The sequence below is a fragment of the Cetorhinus maximus genome, chromosome 4 (assembly GCF_964194155.1).
Source record: "Cetorhinus maximus chromosome 4, sCetMax3.hap1.1, whole genome shotgun sequence".
Taxonomy (NCBI): domain Eukaryota; kingdom Metazoa; phylum Chordata; class Chondrichthyes; order Lamniformes; family Cetorhinidae; genus Cetorhinus; species Cetorhinus maximus.
In genome coordinates, this window is record NC_135882.1 from 112,383,038 (window position 1) to 112,403,745 (window position 20,708).

The 20,708-nt window shown below is 43.0% G+C and overlaps 1 protein-coding gene across 1 annotated transcript in view; it reads left to right on the forward strand.

Annotated features, from left to right (window-relative positions):
• Positions 1–1,096: 1,096 nt before the first annotated feature.
• smchd1 (structural maintenance of chromosomes flexible hinge domain containing 1) overlaps positions 1,097–20,708 on the forward strand; it is a 211,842-nt gene continuing 192,230 nt past the window's right edge. Inside the window, exons 1-5 of the mRNA XM_078540635.1 lie at positions 1,097–1,305; positions 16,199–16,274; positions 19,546–19,707; positions 19,871–19,953; positions 20,523–20,656. Of these exons, the coding sequence (XP_078396761.1) occupies positions 1,117–1,305; positions 16,199–16,274; positions 19,546–19,707; positions 19,871–19,953; positions 20,523–20,656 (644 nt within the window). The 5' untranslated portion in view covers positions 1,097–1,116. The remainder of the gene's footprint in view (positions 1,306–16,198; positions 16,275–19,545; positions 19,708–19,870; positions 19,954–20,522; positions 20,657–20,708) is intronic.

A 20,708-nucleotide genomic window follows, 5' to 3' on the forward strand; every position in this document is an offset into this window, starting at 1 on the left:
GTAGTGCCTCTCAGTTTGCAGCATGCAGCCCTGCAGATTTATCCACTTTTAAAGCCACTAAACCCACTAGTCCCTCCTCTCTCTCTATGTTTAAGGAGGCAGATGGGTTGCCAATTGAGCAGGCTGCTTTGTCTTGAATCGTGTCGGGCATCTTGAGTGTTGTTGGAGTTGCACCCATCCAGACAAATGCAGAATATTCCTTCACACTCCTGACTTGTGCCTTATAGATGGTGGACAGGATTTAGCGTGTCATAAGACCATAAGACATAGGAGCAGAAATTAGGCCATTCGGCCCATTGAGTCTGTTCCGCCATTCAATCATGGCTGAAAAGTTTCTCAACCCTGTTCTCCCGCCTTCTCCCTGTAACCTTTGATCCCCTTACCAATCAAGAACCTATCTATCTCAGTCTTAAATACACTCAATGACCTGGCCTCCACAGCCTTCTGAGGCAATGAATCCCATAGATTCACCACTCTCTGGCTAAAGAAGTTTCTCCACATCTCTGTTCTAAAAGGTCTTCCCTTTACTCTGAGGCTGTGCCCTCGGGTCCTAGTCTCTCCTACTAATGGAAACATCTTCCCCACATCCACTCTATCCAGGCCTTTCAGTATTCTGTAAGTCTCAATCAGATTCTCCCTCATCCTTCTAAACTCCATCAAGTATAGACCCAGAGTCCTCAAACGTTCCTCATATGTTAAACCTTTCATTTCCTGCTGAACTTGTCCAATTTCAGAAGAAACTAATGGATTTGTCCTGGGAACAACGTTGGGGATAGCAGCCAGTCAAATAAGAGTTATACGGACTCGAAACACTAACTCGGTTTCTCTCTCCACAGATACTGCCAGACCTGCTGAGTTTTTCCAGCATTTCTGCTTTTATTTCAGATAATAACGTATCTGTGTAGAACTGGGCAGGTAATCCTGCTTGAAGGAAAAAACTTAAATATAGCTGAAGGGTAAAACTAAGAAAAAGGCCTGTAACAATATTAATAATGTCTTTAAAATAAGGAGACAGCAGACTGCAAACTGTTGGAGCGTTGCTAGGCTGTGGTGGAAGTGCCCTGCTCCGTCCTCCGTCACATCCGCTTCTGGCTTAGCCGCGCGACTCGCAGCAAAATGGCGGCGGAGCAACCGCGCAACGCGGCTGTGACTCCGGATTCAACAGCCGGGGGCAACGCCGAGAAAGACAGTAACAGAAAGAAGGTGGTTTTCATCTTCGATCGCCGTCTGGGAGACTCTTTAGAGAAATGTTTGGACCTCAGCAGCTGGAACACATACGCCGAGTTCAAGAGCGCCGTGTGTCGGGTGAGGAGCCTGAGGGAGAGGGCCCGGGGAGATAGAGGAGGAGGGGAACCGGAGGGGAGAGAGAGGAGGAGGGAGGAGGGGGGGATGAACCGGGTACCCGTGCCCCGCGGAGAGGTGGGGGGCTGGGCCCGGGGAACCGCTCTCCGGGGAGACGGACGGAGGGGGTGGGCTGTGGGACCCGAGCCCCGGGGAGACGGTGGTGGTGAGGGGAGGAGGGAGTGGGCCGGGGGACCCGAACCCCGGGGAGACGAATGGGGTGTGGGTCGAGGGAACCCGCGGCCCGCACTGAACGAACACCTGCACGAGTGGAACTGAGGGCATGAGATCTTCTCCTGGTCGGGTTATTTCCCCTTTGGCGATGTAAATAAAAGACTCAGCCCCCGTGACTGCCTGTTTCCAAAAAGCTAGCGTGGACTTGTTCATGCCAAATCATGTTTAACTAACTTAATTTATTGTTTCGATAAGGTAACGGAGGGTTGTTGAGGACAGTGCTGTTGATGTGGTGTGCATGGACTTCCAAAAGGCATTTGACACAGTGCCGCGCAAGAGATGTGGAATAAAAGGGACAGTAGCAACATGGATATGAAATTGGCTGAGTGACAGGAAACAGGGTAGTGGTTAATGAATGTTTTTTTGGACTGAAGGAAAGTTTATCGCGGAGTTCTCCAAGGATCAGTGTTGGAACCCCTGCTTTTCCTGATATATATGAATGACCTAGACCATGGTGTACATGGCACAATTGCAAAATTTTGCAGATGCTACAAAACTTGGAAGTATTGTGAACTTTGAGAGAGATAGTGTAGAACTTCAAAAGGGCATAGACAGGTTGGTAGAATGGGTGGAATAGTTGGAGATGAAATTTAATGCAGAGAAGTGTGAAGTGATTAATTCTGATAGGTTGGATACGGAAAGATAATATAAAGTATAATGGACAACATTGAGAGGTGCAGGAGCAAAGTGATCTGTGTGTACTCGTTTGAGTATACCAATAAAATAAATTAATAAACAAATTAATCAATGAACTGCCCCTCGAAGGGGCACTGTAAGACAAAACTTTAAAAGAAACTTAACAAATTAAAATAACATTTGAGGGGAGATAATACACTCCAGCCCTTGCGCTGCCCACCCCACCAGTTGTGCAAGGCATTCTGCGGGCACCATGTGCTTCGCCTCCAGGGACACCCAGGCATGAATGTAGCCGCAGAAGAGAGCCAGACAGTCAGTTCAAATGAGTACCCCCACCTTCCCCATCTGCCCATTGCCTGGACCTGTTAATGGCCGTCCTTTCCATGCCCAGGAGCAGGCTAACGAGAAGATCCTGCACCCTGCTTGCCCCGTCCGCACTAGGTGGCCAAAGATCAGGAGTGTGGGGCTTAAGTGCAAACAAAGCTTGAGGAACAGCACCCTCAAATAGTGGAACAAGGGGCTGCAACCTTAGGCAACCTACATATACATGGAACATGGACTCGTCAGGGCTTTAGAAATTACTGGTGGCCTGGAAGTCTTTTGCTGCATGGGACTGCCTTGCAGAGTGAAATTGTACGAAGGGGATTTCTGCAAATTGTGGGGCTGAGATTCCTGAGGGAGGTTCCAAGGTCAATGTGAAATTCTGTCCAAATGAGGTCGGTTCAGACGGGAGTCCACCATGTGCTTGAGTTGCCTTACACCAAGAGTACAACTGGGGCCGAGGACCACATTTTTAAGGCTCTGGCTGCGAGCTGGGCATTGACAGACAGACGCATGATGCGCAAGTTTTTGTGGTATTGTCCAGCATGCCCCTACGCTAGCACGCCCCTGATTTTGGTCACGCCAGCAGCCTGAGCCCTCTCTTCTGCCAGCCACAAGAATGCATATTGGTGGGGATGCAGACTCCTGAGCAGCAATTTTCAGACGATAGCCGTTACTCCTGAAGAGAGAGAGCTCTGGCGTGACGCAACCATGTTCCAGACTTTGATCAGTTCCTGGGATACCTGGGTATATATGTGCATAAGTCATTTAAGGTGGCAGGACAGGTTGAGAGAACAGTCAATAAAGCATACAGCACCCTGGACTTTATAAATGGGACATGGAGTACAAAAGCAAGGAAGCTATGTTAAACCTGTATAAAGCATTGGTCCGGTCTCAACTGGAGTATTGCATCCAGTTGTCTTATGAGGAAAGACTAGGTTTGTTTCCACTGTTGTTTAGAAGAGTGAGCGGTGATTTGATCAAATTATACAAGACCCTGAACTGCCTTGACAAGGTAGACATCAAATGGATGTTTCCCCTTGTGGGTGAGTCCAGAACTAGGGGCACTGTTTTAAAATTATGGGTCACCCTTTTAAGACAGAGATGAGAAATTTTTTCTCTGAGGGTTGTGCAACTTTGGAACTCTCTGCCTCAGAAGGCAGCGGAGGTGGGGTCTTTGTATATTTTTAAGGCTGAGGTAGATAGATTCTTGTTAGGCAAGGGAATCGAAAGTTTTCGGAGTTAGATGGGATTGTAGAAATCAAAACACAAGAAGATCAGACATGATCTTATTGAATGGCGGATCAGGTTCGAAGGGCCGAATGGTCTACTCGTGTTTCTATTATGTTCTTATGTTTTGGGCAACTCAGTTTAGGCAGGATGTGAAGGCCTCACAGAGGGTGCAGAAAAGATTCACGAGAATGGTGCTGAGGATGAGCAACTTCAGTTATGTGGATAAATTGGACAAGTTGGGACTGTGCTCCTTGTAGGAGAGTAAGTTCAGAGGACATTTGATAGATATATTCAAAATTGAGGGGTCAGGACAGAGCAGATAAGGAAAAACTGTACCTGTTGGTGGCAGGATCGAGAAATGTTTAACTCCTGGTTTGCCACCGTTTTTGGAATTTTTATGCCTTCTACCATGAAAAGCTATCTGGCACAGTTTCAAAATTTGCAGATAACACAAAACTTGAAAATATAGTGAATTGTGAGGAGAATAATGATAGACTTCAAGAAGCCATACATAGGCTGGTGGAATGGGTGGATCACTAGCAGATGAAAGTTAATGCAGAGAAGTTCAAAGTGATATACTTCGGGTGAAAGAATGAGGAGAGGTAATATAAAATAAAATGTACAATTCTAAATGGGGTGCAGGAAGAACACCTGGGGGTATATGTGAAGGTGGTATGACAGGTTGAGAAAATGATTAATAAAGCTTAAGGGGCCCTGGGCTTTATAAATAGAGGCATAGAGTAAAAGAGCAAATGAGTAATGTTGAACCTTCACAAGACAATGCTTTGGCCTCAACTAGAATAGTGTGTCCAATTTGGGGCACCACGCTTCAGGAAAGATGTGAAAGTTTTAGAAAGGGTGCAGAAAAGATTTGCGAGAATGGTTCCAGGAATGAAGGACTTCAGTTACGTGGATAGATTGGAGAAGCTGGGACTGTTCTCCGTAAAGAAAAGGTTGAGAGGGGATTTAATAGAGATGCTGAAAATCATGAGGGATCTAGCCAGTAGATAGAATACAGATTTAAAGTGATTGACAAAAGAACAAACCAAAGGCAACATGAGGAAAATCTTTTTTACAAGGCAGGTGATTGTAATCTGGAATGCACTACCTGGAAGGGTGGTGGAGGCAGCTTCAATCATGGCTTTTGAAAGAATTGGATAAACATATGAAGGGAACAAAATGACCGCTACAGGGAAAGGGCAGGGTAATGGGACTAGCTGTAAACATCGTTTGGGGCCTTGAATGAGGTAAAAGGGCAGGTGTTGTACCCTGTGCTTGCAGAGAAAGGTATCTAGGAAAGGAAAAGTGTGTTTGGGGTGACTGAGGAGAGGACCAGGGTAACACAGAGGAAGTAGATCTTTTGGAATGCTAATAGGGAAGGAGGGAAGTATATTTGGTGTGGCATCACACTGGGAATGTTGGAAATGGAGGGTGATCCATCGAATATGGAGGCTAGTGGGATGGAAGCTGGGGACGAGGGCAACTCTATTATGGGTTTGTGAAGGAGAGGAAGGGGGTGAGATCAGAAGTGCCAGAAAATAGAACACGCGCCGTCATGGTCCCTGTCAACCGTGGTTGGGGCGTTCTCGGTTGAGGAAAAAGAGAAACGTATCGTAAGTGCTAGGCTGGGAGGTTACATCATTCAAACAGGTGTGATGATAAAGGATAAACTGAGAGTGGATTAGAGTCCATACAGGGAGTGGGGTGTGAGGAAGTTTCGTCATGATAGCTGTGGGTGTCAGTGGGCTTATAACAAATCTTGGTTGGCAGCCTATGCCCATAAATGGAGACAGAAGTTGTTTGAGGGGGGAGTGGAATGGAAGAGTCAGAGATAGACCATATGAAGGTGAGAAAAGGGTAGAAACAGGAAACAAAGTCAATGCAACTTTCAAATTTAGATAGAGAGCAGGAAACAGCATCGATATAAATCATCAATGGACTGGAAAAATGGGTGAAGCAGGAGGCCTGACTTTTCTTTCTTTATTTCATTCTTGAAATGTCTGTCGCTGGCCAGGCCAGCATTTATTGCCCTTGAGAGGGTGGCAGTACTGATCTGCCTTCTTGAACTGCTGTAGTCCATGTGATGTAGGTACACCAACAGTGCTGTTAGAGAGATTTTGACCTAGCAACAGTGAAGGAATGGCAATATTGTTTCAGGGGGAGGTGATGGCGTAACGGTATTGTTACTGGACTAGTGATCTAGAGACCCAGGGTAATGACCTGGGTTTGAATCCCACCACGGTACATGGTGGAATTTGAATTCAATAAAAATCTGGAATTAAAAGTCTAATGATGACCATGAAACCATTGTCGATTGTTGTAAAAACCCATCTGGTTCACTAACGTCCTTTAGGGAAGGAAATCTGCTGTCCTTGCCTGGTCTAGCCTACATGTGATGCCAGACCCACAGCAATGTAGTTGACTCTTAAATGCCCCCTGAACTAGGGATGAGTATTAAATGCTGGCCTGGCCAGCGACACCCACATCCCATGAATGAATATAAAAGAAAGTCCGGATGGTGTGTGGCTTGGAGGGAAACTTGCAAGTTCCCATGCATCTGCTGCCCTTGCCCTTCTAGATGGTGGAGGCTGCTTGGAAGCTGCTGTTGAAGGAACCTTGGTGAGTTGCTGCAGTGCATCTTGTAGATGGTACACACTGCTGCTACAGTTGTTGGCATTTATCAGTCCAAGCATGTATATTAGAGGAAAGCAGCTCAAGATGGTTGGCCCAGGACACTAACTACCTTGAACTCAGGCAGTAATGTCCTGGGGCTGAGATGATTGGCCTCTAATGACCACAATGGTCTTCCTTTCTGCTAGGTATGACTGCAACCAGTGGAGAGTGTTTTCCCTCCCACTCCACCTGAATTCCCAACTACAGTTTTTCTAGACCTCCTTGATGCTACACTCGGTAAAATGCTGTCCTGATGTCGAGCAATCACTCGCATCTGACCTCTGGAATTCAACTCTTACTTTTATGTTTGGACCAAGACTGTAATGAGGTCAGGTGCTGAGTAGCCCTAGCGGAACCCATCGGTAATGGTAGTCTCTGCATCGGTGAGCAAGTTGCTTCTGAGTAAGTGCCACGTGATAGCACTGTTGACATCACATATCGATTTGCTGAGGATTGATAGTAGACTGACGGGGCAATAATTGGCTGGATTGGATTTGTCCTGCTTTTTGTGGACTAGATGTATCTGAGCAATTTTCTACTTTGTTGGATAGATGTCTGTGTTAAATCTGTACTGGAACATCTGGGCTAAGAGTGTGGCTGTTGTACATGTCTTCAGTACTGTAGCTGGGGTGTTATGGCCTGTAGCCTTTATTGTATACAGTGCTTTGAGCTGGTTTTTCACATTACATGGAGTGAGTCAAATGGACTGAAGACTGGCGCCTCTGGTGGGAACCTCAGGAGTAGGCCAGATGGATCATCCACTCAACACTTCAGGCTGAAGGTTGCAACTGCTTCAGCTTTGTCTTTTGTACTCGTATGCTGGCCTCCCCTGTCATTGAGAATGGGGATATTTTTGGAGCTGTCTCCTTTAGTCGTTTAATTGTCCACCACCATTAACAACTGGATGCAACCGGACTGCAGACTTTTAATCTGACCCATTGGATGTGGGATTGCTTAGCTCTGTCTATAGCATGCTGCTTTAGCGGTTTAACATGCATTTAGTCCAGTGTTGTAGCTTTACCAGGTTGACACCTAGTTTCTAGATATGCCGGGTGCTGCTCTTGGCATGCTCTTCCATACGCCTCATTGAACCAGGGTATTATGACCGGGCAGCTCGTAAAGCTGAGTTATTTAAAAATCCCAGAGGGTAACTTTAAACAACTGCCATAACCTATATTTTTAAGTGGTATGTTTGAGATGCAACTCTAAATCAAGGAATCAGACCACCAGTTCTTGTGAGGTTTTATATTAAACTAAATGAAACATATTATTAAGTCACAACACATTAAACACACACACATGGCTACAAATTACTATTATCATAACTTTTAACAAATTCCTAAACTAATCTCCATTAAGGCAACAGCATCCATAGACTTAACCAGACACCAGGCAAAGCATTTTCACCGTACGCATTCAAAATGAGGTTCCTCTCACTTTGGTTCCTGTGGAGACAGTTGGAGGCTTACAGCTGCTTTGATCTTACATTGCCTCTGCCCACCATACACAAAACTGCTATCGGCTATATCCAGCACATCTCATTGAATGTAAATTCTCATTGTATCACTAGCCTCTTTGAACTCCACCTCTTCTAACAATAAAACCCCTTTCATAGTACCAGTAATATAAACATATTGCTTGGTCTCTGCTAGCTAGGTGCCAGATTTCACCCCACTTCTTGAATGCTCTATTCAAAAAATGCATATGCACTCTACCTCACTTACATCTCAAAACTAGTACACATCAAAGCACCCAGACTAGCTGGCTTTAATCCAGTTAAGACACGTCCACAGACTAAACCTCCATTTTAAAAGTAAAGTGTTTTCCAATAATATATACATTAATATCTTCATGACACAAGGTTGGTCCCCTGGCTTGGTGGTAATCGTAGAGGGTGAGGGATATACCAAGCCATGAAGTTACAGATTATGGTTGAGTAGGACTGGAGCAAAAGATATTCCACATGTTGCACAAAAATGCAGACATAGCTAGGATGCATGTAGATACTTGTAGCCTTTTATTTGGAGGAAATGAGTGGAGTTGAAGAGAAGTTGTAGAGTGATTGTGTGTCCATGGTGAAAAGGAGATGGTTAGGGCCAGGAAATTAGAAACTGTTCATTCCAAAGGAAGAGAATGGGCAAGAGGAGGAAAAGAATCATTCAGTTAGGAAGAAATTAGTTCAGTGGGACAGAATGGAATGAAATTACCAGAGCAATCTTGTTTGTGGATTTTGGGGAGGAGTGCAAGTTCAGGGTTTTGGCTGAAGGCTGCAAGTGCTTCAGCTTTGTCTTTTGTACCCCTGTGATAGACTCTCCTGTCATTGAGGATGGCTCATAAGGTTGGAGGCTATGGAGGGAAGATCTTGAGAGGTTATGAGGTCAGTTACAGTCCTGAAAACAATGGTTTCATATTAGGTGGCAGAGTTATTAGTGGAGGTAGAGAGGAAGTGTCTGAGAGTTGATGCTCTGTCTTTTTGAGGTAGAGGTCGATCTGTCAGAGAACAGCAGCACCACCTTTGTCATCAGGTTTGATGACAGTATTAGGGTTGTATAGTTTAATGTGTAATTCTACACATTTTAATTGGAGAAAGAGTTGTTTAGATGATGCAGGTTGCTTTGGCTGTTTTCTGGGTTCTCGGGCCCATGACTTGTAGCAACACACATTAAATGTAAAGTTGTATCCTTCTAGCACTAATGTTTTCTTATTCTCTTTCAATAAATATCTTGTATCCATTGCTGTCATTTGATTCCATTTCTTAATTTTTTTTTCATGTGGTTTTGCAAACCATCAGATATTGAACTCTGCATAAGAAAAGGCTTGAAATCTTATTAATTAAAAGCAAAATCTCTGCACTCCTCAAATTCTAATCTAATGATTTTCATCACAGCACCCACCATTGGCAGCTGTGCCTTAAGTTGCCTAGGCCCTAAGCTTAGGAATTCCATTCTTAAATCTCTGCACGTCCTTACCTTTCTCTCCACCTTTAAGTCGCACCTTTAAAATTTACCTCGTCGATTAAGCTTTTGGTCACCTGTTTCAATCTCATGTGGTCTGGTGTCAAATTTTGCTTGATAACACTCCTGTGAAGCACCTTGGCACGTTTTTACTACGTTAATGGGACGCTTTGTATAAACTAAATGGGTGGTCAGACTTATTTTGACAGAGAATTAGCATTCGTTATTCTTGAGCAGCAGTCCACATGGTGTTATGTCGTGCTGTTTGTGTCCTTTAGGTTGCGTTTTAACATTCCACTGTTCAAGTACTGACTATATTTATAAAATTTTATAAACGTTACTATTCATCCCCAAATTGGGAAGGAATGGAAACTGAACTTATAAGATTTACAAGCAGTACCAAAATGGGATTTTAGTTGGCAAATGAGTTTCAGTTTAGATAAGTGAGGTTTTACATTTTGTTAAGAAGGATGAGGCCACAGACTCCTGCTTGAATCAGAAGAATGAGAGGTTATCTATTTGGGACATAAATTTTTTAAGGGACTTGGCAAGGTAAATACTGAGAAAATGTTTCCTCTGGCTGGGCAATCTAGAACGCTGAATCACAGCCTTAGAATAGAGGGCCACCATTTAGGACTGAGATGAGGAGAAATTCCTTCATTCAAAGTGTAGTGAATCTTTGGAATTCTCTATCCCAGAGAGCTACGGCTGTTCTTGCTGTTATGTATATTCAAGGCAGAATCAGATAGATTTTTGGGCCCATGGGAATATGGGGCTAGAGTGGGAAGATGGAGTCAAGGCAGAAGATCAGCCATGATCTTGAATGGTGGGGCAAGCTCAAAGGGCCAAGTAACCTACTCCTGCTCCTATTTTTTATGTTCTTAAACTTGAATAATAAGAATCCAAATGGGGTGAAAGAAAAAATAGGTTCTAGAGGTACGGTATAGATGTGCAGACACTAAAATTTACAATGCAGTTTAAAAAGGCCGTTTAAAAGAAAGCAAACTAAACACTGGGGTTCATTTCTAAAGGAATAGAATTACAAAGCAGAGAAGATATGTTTGTACTGGAACTTGGTGAGATCATACGACGAGTAATGCGTGCAATTCTGGTCTCTATACTACATAAAGGATATAGGTGCACTGGAGATGGTGCAAAAATAGACTGCTCTGTGCAAATTAACCCAATCAGCATATCATTTTTTTTATTATTCACATTTTTACCTCAGTTCTCCATAAATGCACCTGTGCTATTCATCTCGAATACTCTGTGTGGTAGTGCCTTGTTTCCTCTGTTGCAACAGTGACTACACTTCTGAAGACCACTTAATAGGCTGTAAAGTGCTTTGAGACATCCAGTGGTCGTGAGAGGTGCTATATATTTCAAGTCTTTTTTCCATGGAGAAATGTCAGCAGACATTCTGAGGGTTCAGTTTTGAAGTGCAAAGTGATCTGTACAAGTAGCGTTCCATTTGGCCTCCTGGCACCCATGGTTTTCACCAAGCGCCTGTCAATATTTTCAGCAAAATTTGGAATAGAGCTTCTGCATGTATATTCATATCTGGTTCATTGGAACTCCTCAAGATTGCCAGCTTAGTTATGCTGCAGTTTTTAAAAATTCATTTGCGGTATGTGGGTGCCGCTGGCTGGGCCAGCATTTATTGCCCATCCCTATCTGCCCTTGAGAAGGCAGTAGTGAGCTGCCCTCTTGAACCGTTGCAGTCCATGTGGTGTAGGTACACCCACAGTGCTGCTAGGGAGGAAGTTCCAGGATTTTGACCCAACAACAGTGATATATTTACAAGTCAGGATGGTGAGTTACTTGGAGGGGAACTTCCAGGTGGTGATGTTCCCACCTATCGGCTTGCCTGGTCCTTCTAGATGGTAGTGGTTGTGGGTTTGGAAGGTGCTGTTGAGGGAGCCTTGGTGAATTCCTGCAATGTAGATGGTACACCCTGTTGCTACTGTGCAACGGTAGTGGAGGGAGTGAATGTTTGTGGATGTGGTGCCAGTCAAGTGGGCTGCTTTGTCGTGGATGGTGTCAAGCTTCTTGAATGTTGTGGGAGCTGCACTCATCCAGGCAAGTGGGGAGTATTCCATCACACTCCTGACTTGTGCCTTGTAGATGGTGGACAGGCTTTGGGGAGTCAGGAGGTGAGTTACTCGTTGCATGATTCCCAGCCTTTGACCTGCTCTCGTGCCCACAGTACTTATATGGCTAGTTCAGTTTCTTGTCAATGGTAAACACCCCCCCCCCCCCCCCCAAAGGATGCTGATAGTGGGGGATTCAGTGATGGTAATGCCATTGAACATCAAGGGTTGATGGTTGGATTGTCTCTTGTTGGAGATGGTCATTCCCTGACACTTGTGTGGCACGAATGTTACTTGCCACTTGTTAGCCCAAGTCTGGATATTGTCCAGGTCTTGCTGCATTTGGAATGGACTGCTTCAGTATCTGAGGAGTTGCGAATGGTGCTGAACATTATGCAGACATCAGTGAACATCCCCACTTCTGACCTTATGATGGAAGGGAGGTCATTGATGAAGCAGCTGAAGATGGATGGGCTGAGGACACTACCCTGAGGAACTCCTGCAGTGATGCCCTGGAGCTGAGATGACTGACCTCCAACAACCACGAACATCTTCCTTTGTGGTAGGTATGACTCCAAACAGCGGAGAGTTGTCCTCTGATTCCCATTGACTCCAGTTTTGCTAGGACTCCTTGATGCCACACTCTGTCAAATGTTGCCTTGATGTCACTCTCACCTCACCTCTGGAGTTCAGCTCTTTTGTCCATGTTTGAACCAAGGCTTTAATGATGTCAGGAGCTGAGTGGCACTGGCGGAACCCAAACTGGGTGTCAGTGAACAGGTTATTGCTAAGCAGCGCTTGATAGCACTGTTGATGACCCCGTCCATTACTTTACTGATGATGGAGAGTAGTTCTGATGAAGAGTCGTACGGAGTCGAAACGTTAACTGTATTGCTCCCCACATATGCTGTCAGACCTGCTGAGTTTTTCCAGCTATTTTTATTTTTGTTTTGGATTTCCAGCATCTGCAGTATTTTGCTTTTATTTATATATTTTATATACCTGGGCAATTTTCTACATAGCCTGGCAGCTGCCAGCGTTGTAGCTGTATAGGAACAGCTTGGCTAGAGGCGCGACAAGTTCTGGAGCACAAGTCCTCAATACTATTGCCGGAATATCGTCAGAACCTGTAGCCTTTGCAGTATCCAGTGCCTTCAGCCATTTCTTGATATCACGTGGAGTGAATCGAATTGGCTGAAGACTGGCATCTATGATGCCGCGGACCTTGGAGGAGGCCAAGATGGATCATCCACTCGGCACTTCTGGCTGAAGATTGTAGCAAATGCTTCAGCCTTAACTTTTGCACTGATGTGCTGGGCCCCTCCATCATTGAGGATGGGGATATTTCTGGAGCCGCCTCCTCCAGTCAGTTGTTTAATTGTCCACCACCATTCACAATTGGATGTGGCAGGGATGCAGAGCTTCGATCTGTTCCATTGCTTAGGCCTGTCTATCACTTGCTGCTTATGCTGTTTGGCATGCAAGTATTCCTGTGTTATAGCTTCACTAGGTTGACACCTCGTTTTCGGGTATGCCTGGTCTTGGTCCTGGCATGCCCTCCTGCACTTTTCATTTAACTGGGGTTGATCCCTTGGCTTGATCGTAATGGTAAAGTGGGTGATATGCCGGGCCATGAGGTTACAGATTGTGTTAGAGTACAATTCTGCTGCTGCTGATGGCCCACGGTGCCTCCTGAATGCCCAGTCTTGGGTTGCTAGATCTGTTCAAAATCTATCCCATTTAGCACAGTGGTTTAGCACCACGCAACATGATGGAGGGTATTCTCAATATGAAGGTGGGACTTCGTCTCCACAATGACTATGCGGTGGTCACTCCTACCGATACTGTCATGGACACATGCATCTGCAGTAGGCAGGTTGGTTAGTATGAGGTCAAGTATATTTTTCCCTTTTGTTGGTCCCCTCACCACCTGCCGCAGACCCAGCCTAGCAGCTATGTCATTTAGGATTCGGCCAGCTAGGTCAGCAGTGGTCCTACCAAGCCACTCTTGATGGACATGGAAGTTCCCCCACCCAGAGTACATTCTGCACCTTTGCCACCCTCCGTTCTTCCTTCCAAGTGGTGTTCAACATGGAGGAGCACTGATTCATCAGCTGAGGGAGGGCGGTATGTGGTAATCAGCAGGAGATTTCCTTGCCCATGTTTGACCTGGCACCATGAGACTTCATGGGGTCCGGTGTCGATGTTGAGGGCTCCCAGGGCAGCTCTCTCCCATCTTTATACCACTGTACCACCACCTCTGCTGGGCCTGTCCTACTGGTGGGACAGGACATACCCAGGGATGGTGATGGTGGTGTCTGGGACATTATCTGTAAGGCATGATTCCGTGAGGATGACTATGTCAGGCTGTTGCTTGACTAGTCTGTGAGACAGCTCTCCCAATTTTGGCACTGGCCCCCAGACATTGGTAAGGAGGACTTTGCAGGGTCGGCAGGCTGAGATTGCTGTTGTCGTTTCCGGAGCCTAGGTCGAGGCTGGGTGGATTGTCTGGTTTCATTCCTTTTTTGTGACTTTGTAGCTGTTTGTTACAACTGAGTGGCTTGCTATAGTTGAAGGACAAGCAAACAAGACATTTCAGCTACAACCTAAGCAAGGTTTTGCAAGGCTAGGTTAATTGAAAAATTCAAAACAGAGCTCTATTGGATAAGGATATTGAGGGATATGGAGCAAAGGCAGCTCTATTCCTGTTACAATATTAAATAGATTTTTTTTGTGCAGTGGTCTAAGATAATTAGCCCCATACTCTACATTTTCTCAAGTATTTCAAGAATTTGCTCTTGAGATTCTATTTTTATAGAATTCGAATTATTTTTTGAGAAAATAAGACCACCTGGTGCATGCTGGTTTAAGATTCAGGTTGGTGATCTTCCATCAAAAAGGTAATCGATCCTGAATTGTTAACCGTTCCCTTCTCCTCAGATGCTGTCAGACCTGCTGAGTATTTTCAGCAATTACTGATTTCACTTCAGATATCCAGCATCTATAGTATTTTGCTTTTTCTGTTGATTGTCTGTACTGGTGTTTATGCTCCATGCAAGCCTCCTCCCACCCTGTCTTATTTAACCCAGTCAGTATATCATTCTATTCTTTCTTCCTGGCGTTCTTACCTTGGCTCTCCAGAAATACATCTATGCTATTCATCTCAGCTACTCCTTGTGGTAGTGAATTCCACATTCACACCACTCGACGAGTAAAGTGATTGCTCCCAAATTCCTTATTGAATTTATTGCTGACGATCCTATATTTATAACCCTTAGTTTTGGAACCCTCCTCATGTTGAAGCATTGGGCTGAATCTTGCTGTAAAAATAATTTAATGCACATTCTTAATGTGTAAATTGGCTAGCAAGTTCAGGGGATTAAGAGATGCAAATAAGCAGATTTTTTTATATGCAATTTGTTGATGTTCCAGGTGAGTGGAATTTAGATGCCATGACCTGGTGAGTCTCTGGGTAATTGGGTCAGTACCACACTGCTCGAGTCATGCAAATCTGGTTTGACACTTAGGCCAACTAAGTGACTCCCTCTGGGACCGGGAGGGGAGTCATTGTATTGTGGAGATTTCAATCTTTAATTACAGATTTGTGTTTGGACCATTAGTTTCCCACAATTATTTTCAAATTGTGCTCATTTAGAATGTTACTGGTTCTCAAAGGGGACTTTAAATTCATGTACCCACTCTGTGTGAGTTTCTTTCTTGTATGGAAAACTGCACTTAGAATTTGTTTTGTTTTTCAAAATGAGTGAAATGCTCATCCTTAAATTTTAAATTGACCATATTTAGTCAGAATGTTGGCAAAGTGATTTTAGATCTTGAGTTTTTAACCTAAGAATTTGTTTTTCAGTTGCTTGAGTCATAATTGGATAATTTCCTGCATTACAGTCGTGACAACACTTCACTTCAAAAGCCACCTCTGGTTTTAAAGCTCTGAGATATCTGAAATGCAGGCCTTTTCCGTTGTTTCCACAATGTAGATGAGCCCAGAGCCCTTAGTTGCTGCATGGGCAAATGATTGGTAATTACGTATACACAAAACCACCAGTGACAGAATAAGGTTAATTACTTCCTGGTTGGTTACTTCCTGAGCTTTTCTCAGTCTCGTTTCCATTGATGGCACATCTATGGTTGCCATGTGGGTCAATCCTTACACCTTTACTCAAAAGTATTTGTTTGGATTTAATTGTGGCACGCAAGAATATATTAGTCTGAACAATGCTGTTATCACTTCTACAAAGGAGCTTTCCCTCTGTCCTCCATTCACTGAGTTTGTACTGCATTGTTCAGCTGCTATTGTGTGTACATATGTGAAATGAAACATATAAGGTATTTATTGGGGTTGTCTTCATGCTTTTAATGTTGTGCACTGTCATGTTGCTACGGTTACACCCGTATTTTCTCATTGCTGCTACAGGACATGGGTGGAATTTAGTGTTAACTGTTCTTTTTAAATTGGAATTATGAACAAGTACAATCATGTAGATCTTGAGCATCATGTGGGATAGGAAGACCTTAATGGGAATTTCTTAAATCCAGCATTGTGAAGACCCTTTCACATGCATATTCGACATATAATTTTCATTGAACCTATCAAACAAGATAGTACTATGATGTTTGGAAGGTGCATTTCATTTGAAAACTGAAGAGACTTTGGTGAAGCAAAATGACTTGTGTACTTAACGTTGCTTTTTTTTTCAGGCTTTTGACATTACTGCGGAAAATAATTTTGTAATTACAACGACAAATAGGAAAGAAATCAAAAATCAAAACTTTGGTAAGTTTATTTGAAACGCAGATTGTTCATTTTGGTGAGATGCAGTGAACAGATTTTACATACCATACTTCACCTAGCAGCCTGGCTGATACAAACAGTAATCACGTTAGTGAACTTGCTATACTGTCAGATGTAACTGGCCTAAAAGACACAAATGAATCAGCTGCAAGAAACTGATATCTTGCAGTAATATTTTGGATACAGCAGAAAGTGTAGTTATTAGTTGTCAACTTGAAATACCTAAATTGTTCTACAGGTAAGCATATGCTAAAGATAAGGTATTTATAATTGACACCATTCTCTTGAATGGCAAATGAATGGCCAATTTTTACAAAGACCTTGGTAATCTTAACTGAAAAACTCATGGATTCTTTCTCGTTATGTATATTCATGAATTTACATGGGACGTTGCATCTATTTTTTGGTGATATACAGTGCTACAGTTGCTTAGAATCCTCCTGTATGTTGCCCAAGTGCTGCTCTTCATATACAAGTATGGACAAAAGGCATTACAGCCACTCTCCTCACAAGTGCTGCTTTCCCATAAAGGCTACTGCATAGTGTTCAGAAGTAGAAATCTTGTCCAACACTTTACCTATCTAGTCAGAGGCGGTTGTGGCTGATTCTTATTTGAACATTGGCCCTTAAGATATTTGCTGAGTTTGCCAACTAAGTTATGAACAGAGTTTCATTTGTTTCCATAAGGTGAGCAGATATGCCCTTCTATACTGCCACCATGACAGTTGTGCTTAACCTGATCTATGGTTTGTAAGCTAGAAGATTCTTTCATACATTCTTCTGAAATTAATTTAATTTTCTGATGTGGATATAATATCTGAAAGAACTTTTGAAGTTGACTTGATTTTTGCTAATAAAAATTTTAGTGGGGAGTTGATGCTGTAAAGTGAAAAAAAAAAGGCTTCACATGCAAGAGTAGGAATATCTATTCAGTTTTTCCCCCTACTCTGTCAATCTTTTCAAACTCTGATATCCTTCACAATGAGATTTGACACTTCATCCAGATTTCTCACGTATCACATTTTATAAGTGAATGGTTTCACGATGTCAGTAGAATTGCACCTGTAGGTGGCACTGTGAACATATTAGCCCACGTCTTCCAGTCAGTGGCGATGTTGGACACATTGCCACTGCCTGCAAAACCTTCTGTGCCCCAATCCTTTTGCGCTTTTTCGCCCGAGATTTCCAGTCCTGGCTGCAGCAACGATGGATCCACGCAGTTCAGCGCAGAGAAGATATGCCCCTTTTTATGACATTAGCTGCTGTGTTCGGGTAAGTTTTTAAAGGCCTCAAGTCTTTCAGTGGGTGATGGGTTGGGAGTGGATAGTCAGATCAGGGAGGTGGGAGTTAGTTGGGTTGAAGCAGTATGGTGGTGGGAGAGAGAGTTGGGGTGGTGGGGGGTTAGGTGACTGGGGTGGTCAGTTGTGGTGCTCAGTTCATATACGCTGGCTAATCACTTGAGTTATATCAGATTAACCAGCATAATATTTCCAGGGTAGGTATCCAGGTAAATCATACACATCTGGTCCAAGTCTCTGAGACTGAAATCAGTATGAGAGACATTCGCGCAGTGTCAGAAATCAGTGTCAGAATCGGCAGAAATCAGCCCATCAGAAGTTTAAATGTTCTGGGCAATCACAGCACTTGTGCATGCGTCAGAACTTCTGCAGGGTCCCGCCACAGTTCATAGACCTAAGTACAGATTTCGACGCTCTGGAACTTGAAAGAGTCGGGCAAATGTCACATGACCAGTCAGTTAGAATGAAGCATCATCCATCCTTTCATGGCAGCTCCTCATTGAACATGGAGAAGTCTCACTGTAAACCTTAAATGTAAAAGATTGCTGTACCATGCATCGAAAACGTGTAAGTGAGCAGAAGCTGGTGGATACACATGGACTCTGCATGTTATAGAAATGTAGCTGTAATGAGCAAAATTTAAAACTGAAATACCTTGGAGAGCAATTCAGAAGCAAAGTGAAGCCAGAAGTGATTTGGGCTGATGTGCACAGGAAGAAGCCATAAACCCTTAACCGCTGGGGGAAGTTGCAATGAACTACACCCACTCCACTGCCATAATATGTTGCTGGTCCCCACACTTTATATACTGGAAAATGCTGACAGCACAATTGTAGAGAACTAATGCTGCTCTCCGAAAATAGTCTTCAGATGTCACAAGCTGCACCCACTTTGCCATTAGGGCGACCTTCCTAGTATAAAGCACTTGGCTGAAAAACACTCTCCATCACCATGAATGGAAAAACTCCCCAAGTTATCACACTAGGATTGAGTTTTTCACACATTTTTGATGTGCAGAATATACTGATAAGTTAGCTACAAAGAGAAAGGTAACGGTGAATATTTGGGGTTTCTGAGTATGTACATATTTTCTCATTCCAAAAATACTTTTCAATTAAAGTATTTACTGCAGAGGCATCTGTTTAAATCATTTCCTGAAAAGGACAAGTGACCATATTGCTTCCTACATTGGTGTATATTTCTTTATCATTTATTCCATGTTCGGTCACAACTTTAAGTTAACTTTAAGTATTGTTTTGAGTTGTTAGATCCACACCATAAAATGGCCAGAAATTATTTTCAGTAGTTTTCAGAAAGATCTGTGAAGGACTCCTGTAGTTGGTTTGAAATTTCCTTGGAGCAGGTTCAGCACATTCGTTATGGTAGCAGCTTTGGAGAACATTGATAAATCCCACGCCTGCACGCACACACAAACACACTACACACAATATTTAAACTTTGCCAAAAACTGATAGCTCTTTCAACTAAATATTTGAAGACCAATGGTCAGAAAGGTTAAAAGAAATACTGGCTACATTTCTTAATGTATATTTCAATTATGTTGAGGAAACCAAATTCCCCAAAATAGTACTTTTTTGGATGCCACCTTTCTGAAAATTGTTCACTCCCGAGTTCACCAGATACAGATCAAGCCTATTGTGGTTAACTTAATTGAATATGCTTTAATTATCTTATGCAAAATGCCCATTTGGTGTGTTTGCACGTTGTATATTAAGATAGTTCTTGAACAAAATATTTTGCACAGATTTAGTATTATCTCACACATTTGTTCACAGATGTCTGCCCTATAGTGTGGATTGCATATCTAGAATGTATTTGGGTGCACTGTACTACAGTTGAACTTGCCCATTTTTGTGCCTTGCGTATAATTTCAAGCTGCCGTACATTAATTGGAAATACATTAAACAGTTTTGCATTTTTTTTCTCAACCTTAGATAAAAGTGTCAAAGATGGCACTACCTTGTATATACTTTACTCAGTTGACCAAATACTGCCCTCAGCAACAAGGGAGCGAATTGACTTTCTTCCTCACTATGATACATTGGTTAAAAGTGGCATGTATGAATACTATGCCAGTGAAGGGCAAACTCCTTTGCGTAAGTATATAACTTGCACCATTTGAGTAATATTGCGGAAAATAATTCCAAATAGATACTGTTCTAGACTGCTTGCTCGGAACTTGTTGAACTACTCAGTTTGGAACATAGCTTTATTAAAGTGTAGCCAACCGCAACTAACCTTTTTTTTTTAAATGAACAGCATTTGCCTTTGCTGAACTGATAGATAATTCATTATCTGCAACAGCCAACAACAAAGGAATTCGTAACATACAGGTCCGGCTGGTGAGTAATATGTAATATGTTCAAAATCTGTGTGTACTTCCTACCAACTTTTCCATGTATGCATTTATAATTGAACTGCTTATAATTACATGTTATACTGTAATTATACTCTCTATCTATGAAAGGCCAGCAGCCATTTCACTGATGAGGAGTGGTGTGATTACAAATTACAGCATGATGAGTTAATATAGGCAATTTCCATTATAAATGTGGATGTAAGAATTTATAATGGAAATATGAAAGCAAGAGCAGAATGTATGGTGGAAAAAATTGCAGGAATATAGAGCAACATCTGTTAAGTGGTATTGCTCTTCAAAACTACCTGTGCAGACTTGATGGATTGCGTGACTACTTCCTGTGCTGCAATATTCAATAGTTCTATGTTCTTTAAAATAGGTAATGATAAAATAGGTAGTGGTGCACCCCGGATTGATTATCTCCCATCCTTCAATCCTGCCATAACTGCAGATTACACTTAAAACTGCTTTGACTAGTACTATTTATATATTTCTAATGCTCCCCAGATTATTCGCTAATTTCAATTCTTATGGTCTATTTCTCCTTTTTAGTTGTTTGATGAATCTCAAGGTAAACCAGCAGTAGCTGTAATTGACAACGGGAGGGGAATGACATCTAAGCAGCTTAATAACTGGGCTGTGTATCGGCTGTCCAAGTTCACCAGAACAGATGATGACATTGAAAGGTTTGTTTTCCAGATATTGCCATGCTCATATGTACCCCCCAATCCCATGAGC